This window comes from Ictalurus furcatus, chromosome 26, assembly GCF_023375685.1.
Source record: "Ictalurus furcatus strain D&B chromosome 26, Billie_1.0, whole genome shotgun sequence".
Classification (NCBI taxonomy): Eukaryota; Metazoa; Chordata; class Actinopteri; order Siluriformes; family Ictaluridae; genus Ictalurus; species Ictalurus furcatus.
In genome coordinates, this window is record NC_071280.1 from 19,767,771 (window position 1) to 19,776,308 (window position 8,538).

Consider the following 8,538-nt stretch of genomic DNA (forward strand, 5'->3'; position numbering starts at 1 on the left):
TTTAATACAGACAGAAATTTATTATGGATATTTAAAAAAAAAATTAAAAAACACCCTTTGAAGTTTGGTCCTAAAATAAAAAAGTATAAGAATAAATACAAATGTTTAAATCAACATAAATGCAATTATAAACCACAACCAAAATAAAGAAGCATTAAGAAGTATTAGAAACCTCACAAACACTACGGCAGGATTTTAATATTCTATAAAACTTCATAAAACACGCTGTATTTTACTGTATTTTGGCCAGAAAAAAAAGAAAGAAAGAAAAAAAGTAATTCAAATAATAGTTGGACTCGTCTGATATAAACATTAAAAAATGTATAGGTTATAGCTGAGAATATCAAATAAAATGCATCATCATTCAGGTTTTGATTTTCGATAAACACATTTTATACATGAATTGGTTTTAGATTACACCAGTTTTCAATTCAAAAACTAAGAAATATTCCAGAATAAGAATCTTAAGTCCTTCTTAATACATTAAAATGTGATGTACACTAAAGAACAAAAATAGCCATTTCCTTCACTGCAAAATATGTGATAAAATACATTTCACATAGGTATACATACAAGTGTGTGTGTGTGTGTGTGTGTGTGTGTGTGTGTGTGTGTGAGTGTGTGAGAGAGAGAGAGTATTGTTTATCTTCTATTTTTGTTTTCTGTATTTGCTCTACACGTTCTTCACATATCAGTGTATCATAGTATATTAAATAAAATAAATGAAAAGATATGCACTTAAAAAATAACTGGATATTATATAGAATAAATCAAAAGGAATTCTGGCTGCAGTCTTGTACCCAGATGGGATGTGTATATGTTTCTTGTTTGTTGGTTTCTTGACCTGTAATAATTATTATTTCAAAATAAAGCTGTAACTCACAATATCTCCATGCAACAGATCTGGCTAGTTACACTCAGCAGTGCAAATACATACATACATACATACATACATTATATATATATATATATATATATATATATATATATATATTTTTTATTATATGTAAACATGCATAATACAGACTTCAGTGTCACTGCGAATGATATACAGTCCCCTCCGAAACTATTGGAACACAAGGCCCATTCAGTTGTTTTTTTCTGAAGACTGAAGACATTTGGGTTTGAGATCAAACATGAATATGAGATGAGAGTTTAGAATTTCAGCTTTTATTTCCTGGTATTTATATGTAGACGTGTTAAACACCATAGAACACAGCACAATTTTTATCAGACCACCCAATTTGTAACCGAGCAAAAATACTGGAACATGTTCTTGTTACCCAGGTGGGTCCTGTTAGATTGATTGTTTAAACAATAAATCGCTCTGAACATCTACTCTTGGTTTGAGCCTTCAGTTTCACCTATGAAGACTGAAGATTTGTTGTTAAAAAGGATAAACCAACACGAAGATCAGAGAGCTGTCTATGGGAGAACAGAAAGTTGTTTAGAAGCTGAGAAAAGACGGAAAATCAATCAGAGGCTTTACAACAACCTGAAATGTCCTGAAAAGAAAGAAACCGCTGGTGGACTGAGGAACAGACACCGAATGCATCGGCCAAGGAAAACAACAACATCTGATGACAAACATAGTGAGAGCTATGAAGAAAAACCCCAAAACAAGAGTCAGTGCCATCACCAACAACCTCCACAGCGCAGGGGTGAAGGCATCACAATCCACCACTTGAAGACTTCCTGATACAAAAGGTTCTATGTTTTATGTTGTTGAACATATCGAGATGTAAATACCAGGAAATAAAAGCTGAAATCCTAAACTCTCATCTCATCTTTTGATTTCAAACCCAAATTAATTGGCTTTGTCGTTCCAATAGTTTCGAAGGGTACTGTAGCAGGTATCACAGCATGTTTTAAGGTAGTTACACAGGCATTTTGATTGGCCAATCTAGGTAGTAATCTTACCTTACCCTACCATTTATATGGCAGGGGCGTCCGGTCTTATCCGCAAAGGGCCGGCGTGGCTGCAGGTTTTCATTTCAATCAAGTAGGAGCCACACCTGATTCCACCCGTGTTATCAACTGTGGAATCAAGTTTGGCTTTCAACAGACCATCAAGTGTGGCTACTGCTCGGTTGGAATGAAAACCTGCACCCACACCGGCCCTTTCTGGAGAAGACTGGACAGCCCTGATATATGGAAATGGACGCTAGCGCTAACACTGGCCAGCTAAACTGATTGATTAGTGTTTACGTCTCTATTTTTCATTAAAATGAATATTTAGTGACCGATTAACGAGTCGGTCAGTAAGTACGTAACAAGCGAGATAATATCGAGCATCATATACCTCGTTACTATGTAGGAGTTTATTTTGTGATATGCCACTGGAAATACTCATTTCTGATTGGCCGGCTGGTGGTTGTGCATTACTTTGTTATATTGAAAGGTCTCTAAGGTAGATAAATCTAATGTAACCATGACAACAACCACAAAAGAGTTCAGCACAATAAAAATAAAAACAGACTTTTGCTTCATTAATGAAAATAATTTGTTCATTTGTCACAGAATTATAAATAATACTGAGCCGTATTTACCGGCTCAGTGTGTCCTGACCCTGTGGGGTTGTGTGACTGGATTATTTAAATATATCTGCTTTTTTTTCCTCCCATATTTCTCCCATATTAATGTGGTTAAATGTAAGCCTGACGGACTGGAAATTCCCAATCTGGCAAAAAAACAACATCAAAACAATCAAACGATTCTAAACGGTTGCAGGACGGATCCTGAAATCACCCAAAGCACGGCTGGCCTGTAGTTGGTTATAAAATATAATGTAATATTAAAAGTGTACTGTTATAATATTAACTTTAACAGGACCTACATAGGCAGCAGTTTTAAGCACCGATAATAAAGTCTCTCTCATTCAAAAGGCTCTTTTTTTCATCCTTCGAGACAGAAATGCCATAATTTACTAATGATTAATTAATTCATTAATGAGGACTAATTAGCATACATGACAAGTACACGTTAACAGACTTTGGTCATCATTAGCACATGTTTGCTGTTTGGGAGAAAGTTTGTTTAAATGTATGGTTTTAATGATAATAAATAAAACGCCGGAGTCAGGTGTAATCTGTGGGCGGGGTTTACAAGAGTGATGTCACCTAGGAGCGGGGTCTCATGGCAGCCTGTTCTTCTATTGCAAACGTGTAGTTATACTGTGGAGAGAGAAAAATCCTCAGTTAGTACCGAACATGTGACGGGCAAGTGTTATCACACGACCAGATACAACAGCCAATCTGCTTCCAATATGCAAATGTAGTGCTTTTATTTATATAAATTAAATAATGTTTTTAACAAAACTCTAACCAGTGATTTATTTTAATGACAAGCCGGAAATGTAGCTGTACAAAACGAATAAAAAGAGAGACGGGCAAATCAAACTAAATTAATACATCTAACAACATCTCACCTCGTTCTCTATGTCCTGGAGTGATTTAATACGAATATTATCCAGAGCAGTCATGGACACCTGAGAGAGAGACAGAGAGAGAGAGAGCGAGAGAGAGAGAGAGAGAGACAGTCAGACAGACAGACAGACAGGGAGAGAGAGACAGCATGTAAAACAGTCCTCTATGAGAGGTTTCTGCTCTCTGAAGGTGGATGGTGATTGGGTAAAGGTGGATAGGTAAAGGTGGATAGTGATTGGGTAAAGGTGGATAGGTAAAGGTTAACAGTGATTGGGTAAAGGTGGATAGGTAAAGGTGGATAGTGATTGGGTAAAGGTGGATAGGTAAAGGTGGATGGTGATTGGGTAAAGGTGGATAGGTAAAGGTGGATAGTGATTGGGTAAAGGTGAATAGTGATTGGGTAAAAGTGAATAGGTAAAGGTGGATAGTGATTGGGTAAAGGTGAATAGATAAAGGTGGATAGTGATTGGGTAAAGGTGAATAGTGATTGGGTAAAGGTGGATAGTGATTGGGTAAAGGTGGATAGTGATTGGGTAAAGGTGGATAGTGATTGGGTAAAGGTGGATAGATAAAGGTGAATAGTGATTGGGTAAAGGTGAATAGTGATTGGGTAAAGGTGAATAGTTTTTACCTTCTCGACGGCTCGACTTTCAAATTTGGGATGAAGAGCAAAAGGAACTCCATCCATCGCTGAGCGGTGAAAAGGGAATAAAAGATTAAAGTCTTTAATGTGTGTGAAACTGAAATGATATGTGCAGCTGAACCACAGCTGACATGGTGTACCTCAGGGTTCAGTCCTGTGATCTTTTATATTTTATTAATTTGACCTGTTTATACCGACCCGGGTCTCACTCAGACGCTCTAGTGTCAGTTATACCCCGGAATTATGTGTGGATGAGAATTCATTACTTTATGTGCAACGGTGCAAATGGAAAAAAATATGAGGTCAAACTTCTTCTTTGTGGACTCGGACATTCGAATGTGTGTGCGTGTATACGTGTGTGTGTATGTGTGTATGAGCGTGTGTTACCTGTAATGCCATAAATGTTGCTGCTATCGTACACCTTCTCAGGAGTCTCTTTATGGTCCAGGGCGCCACGGCGACGGCTGACCTTGTGTTGGGTTTGAGATGGTTGGTTGCTATGGAGATTGTAAATAATGTAAAGTTTTGAGTTTGCAGGGAAAAAAACACTCAGAAAAGAGTAAGGCCACGCCCACACGTGATGTAACCATGACAACACTGATATCCAGTTACACTAGCTATCTAAGCTATCAATCCAGAGTAGAATGATCATCATAAAGATTAGACAGCTGAGTAGCTTGAGCATCCAAGATGTAGATAACGGTGTTTTTCTCACAGGAAAGACATTAAAGACCTGTTGGTCAGGAGATAAAAACCCTCTGATGTCACTCAGTGAAACGTTTCGTGACGTTTGAAAAGCGTACTTGGGTCTGAGAGGCAGCGGCGCGGTTGCTTCCAGCGAGAGCTGCCGCATGTCCAGGCTCAGACTGCGAGGCTTCGCCTGAGGAACAGGAGACAAGAACGAACCTTTCATACACCACAGCACGTAGCCCAGAATGTCCCTGAAACACAAACACACACACACACACGTCATATAACACTGCATAGAACAAATTACCCCACAGTAACTTAATCAGTTATTGTAAATAACTGAACTCTGGCCCTGGCTGAATAAAAGCTGAGGATACAGTCTGAGGGTGAAGTCACAGTCACAGGAACAGAGTTTACAAACTTGTTCAATCAAACACACACACACACACACACACACACACACACACACACACTCCTCACCCCAGGCAGGTGTACTGCGGAAGCATCATCTTGCTCTTGGCTGTCACTCGGATGTCCAGGACAGCGGTTGTTACACTGTCCACGGGAACGATTCGCACACACACTCGCTTCTTCTTCCATACAGAGGACTCTAACGTGCACACACACACACACAACCATTCAACTACAATCACTGGCAATGTGAGTTTAGTGATGGTGTGTGTGTATGAGAGTGTGTGTGCATATATTGTGAGGTCTTACTGGACTCCATGAACTCAGGGATGTAGCAGTAACCATGAGGAATCACGTCCTTCTCAGAGATCACCTGAACATCAGACACCACCATTCCACCTGACAGATCCTGACACAGAGAGACCGACATTAACATTCCCTCTCACAATGATGGGTGTGGAAAGTTCTGGAAACAGAAGTACCATTGTTTATTGTTCCCACGGGGTCAATAGCGTCGAGTTAGGGAAGTACAATGCACTTTTTATTTTTTCCACAAAGTTTCTCTGAGCGCTATGAGGTCCTGGACACATTCTCAACATCCTACGTTCACGGAAGGAATCACTGAGACGGGGTTTACCCTCGACCAGTCGAACGTGACCACAGAACACACAGCACCCTTTTAACAACCCAGGAACCTTTTCAGGAACCCAGGATCTATAGTGTGCGTTCATACACACAGGGTTTAGTGCATTTGAAAGCAATTTGACTCTGAGTCGACTCACCTAAAGCGAATCAAACATGCCGGGTGTTTCGTGTTGCAGTGGATCTGCAGAAATGCGAGATGTTCTGGAGATGTGGAAGCACGGATGGATGCGACACAGCATAGAAAATGATTTAAACGAGTTATCTTATTTATTTATTATTATTATTTTCCATTGCAATATTCCTGATGAACGAACGAGAGACTTTTACGAATAAGTGTTCAGCCCGACACGACCTAACTTTATGGTAACACTATTTTATTACTAAAACAGCTAAAAGCTCTCATTTACCATCACCGTAAAAGACTGCACAAAACTATTCCGTGCAATTGCGAATTCGCAGATTTGAGTACTTTTCCACGAATAGCACAAAAACTGTGGGTGGAGCTTGTGGTGTGACACACCAATGACTGGACAAACAAAAGCCTCATGTTGTAAATCAGCTGTGAGGCACAATCACAAGGAGAATGTGAGTGGTGAATGAAAAACCTTGTGGAGGTGTGTGTGTACGTTTATAGCAACAGTATGAGATACTTAAAGCAGATGTAAAAGCGTTGTTAATGTTAACATCATTTTCACGTCGCAGGAAAAACAATACAGACGTAAATGTTATTGTCTTTCACGCTCTCCAGGAACTCCTACAGGAACCATCAAGAGCTGCCTCTTTAAGTTATGTGTGTGTGTGTGTGTGTGTGTGTGGTAAAACACCTTGCTGTAACACAGAAAGTATCCAGATTTCAGACCGAAGCCCCGGGTGAAGTTGGCAACGGCTCCATCTTCAGTCGCACTAATCTGAACACACACTCACACATATTATTATTATTATTATTATTATTATAATAAGCTACAACTGCTATACAATATTTTAGCTATAGAAACTGTGATGGATGGGTGTTGCCACGGTTACCATGGAAAAGTGGGCGGGACACGTGGAGTTGTTGGAGGCCCAGGCTATTGCTGAGATTGGTCTGCTGGCGGCGTTGGAGGAAGACATCTATCACGAGGACAGACAGACAGTTATGGAGAGTGAGACATTTAGGCATGTTGTACATGTGTTCTTTAGACAGTTGATCAAATCATCCATTATGTATTTATTTATTTTTCAGGTGCAGCATCAAATCTCAGACTGCGATCCAGACAGCGCTGCTGAGTTCTGGACTGTGATTGGTCAGAAGCGGTGATGAGTTTTCTATAACAGCAGCTCTGACAGTACCGCAGGATTATATTAATGCATCGCTCTAATCTGATACCTTACTGTTTCTATAGTAACGGCTCGTTCACAGGGACGCGTACAGCACCTTCTCCACATAAACGGATTCAAACCCTGCGTAATTGTTGAAGTTTTCTGTAAGGAGATGTTTATGTAAAGTGTACGGAAGGAGTCTCCAGTGTCACACTGTGTAACAGTCAGAGGAAACGCTGTAACGTTAACTTCTCTCACATCTTCATTACAGATATAATAATAATAATAATAATAATAATAATAATAATAATAAAGAGAATAAAGAGAGAGGGAATAAAGAGAATAAAGAGAGAGGGAATAAAGAGAATAAAGAGAGGGAATAAAGAGAGGGAATAAAGAGAGAGGGAATAAAGAGAGGGAATAAAGAGAATAAAGAGAGGGAATAAAGAGAGAATAAAGAGAATAAAGAGAGAGGGAATAAAGAGAATAAAGAGAGAGGGAATAAAGAGAGAGGGAATAAAGAGAATAAAGAGAGGGAATAAAGAGAATAAAGAGAGGGAATAAAGAGAATAAAGAGAGGGAATAAAGAGAATAAAGAGAATAAAGAGAGAGGGAATAAAGAGAATAAAGAGAGAGGGAATAAAGAGAGAGGGAATAAAGAGAATAAAGAGAGAGTAAAGAGAATAAAGAGAGAGAGAATAAAGAGAGAGGGAATAAAGAGAATAAAGAGAGAGGGAATAAAGAGAATAAAGAGAGGGAATAAAGAGAATAAAGAGAGAATAAAGAGAATAAAGAGAGAGAGAATAAAGAGAGAGGGAATAAAGAGAATAAAGAGAGAGTAAAGAGAATAAAGAGAGAGTAAAGAGAATAAAGAGAGAGTAAAGAGAATAAAGAGGGAATAAAGAGAATAAAGAGAATAAAGAGAGAGAATAAAGAGAGAGGGAATAAAGAGAGAATAAAGAGAGAGAATAAAGAGAATAAAGAGAGAGGGAATAAAGAGGGAATAAAGAGAGAATAAAGAGAATAAAGAGAGAGGGAATAAAGAGAGAATAAAGAGAGGGAATAAAGAGAGAATAAAGAGAAGGAATAAAGAGAGAATAAAGAGAGAGAATAAAGAGAATAAAGAGAGAGAATAAAGAGAATAAAGAGAGAGAGAATAAAGAGGGAATAAAGAGAGAATAAAGAGAATAAAGAGAGGGAATAAAGAGAGGGAATAAAGAGAGGGAATAAAGAGAGAATAAAGAGAGGGAATAAAGAGAGAATAAAGAGAGGGAATAAAGAGAGAATAAAGAGAGAGAATAGAGAGGGAATAAAGAGAGAGAGAATAAAGCCCCGCCCTCTTGCTTACACACTTTTCTCTTTTTTCCAGTCCTCTTCATCACTCTATCATTCTTTATAATTAAGGATATAACCGCGGTGAATGTG

The 8,538-nt window shown here is 38.6% G+C and overlaps 1 protein-coding gene across 1 annotated transcript in view; it reads right to left on the bottom strand.

Annotated features, from left to right (window-relative positions):
• The window catches only part of mvb12a (multivesicular body subunit 12A), a 9,129-nt gene continuing 591 nt past the window's right edge, over positions 1 to 8,538 (bottom strand). The window contains exons 2-10 of the mRNA XM_053616353.1: positions 6,838 to 6,924; positions 6,639 to 6,722; positions 5,479 to 5,578; positions 5,239 to 5,368; positions 4,872 to 5,009; positions 4,456 to 4,565; positions 4,057 to 4,115; positions 3,428 to 3,487; positions 1 to 3,173 (exon numbers count right to left, since the gene is read on the bottom strand). Coding sequence (XP_053472328.1) covers positions 3,120 to 3,173; positions 3,428 to 3,487; positions 4,057 to 4,115; positions 4,456 to 4,565; positions 4,872 to 5,009; positions 5,239 to 5,368; positions 5,479 to 5,578; positions 6,639 to 6,722; positions 6,838 to 6,924 — 822 coding nt within the window. The 3' untranslated portion in view covers positions 1 to 3,119. The remainder of the gene's footprint in view (positions 3,174 to 3,427; positions 3,488 to 4,056; positions 4,116 to 4,455; positions 4,566 to 4,871; positions 5,010 to 5,238; positions 5,369 to 5,478; positions 5,579 to 6,638; positions 6,723 to 6,837; positions 6,925 to 8,538) is intronic.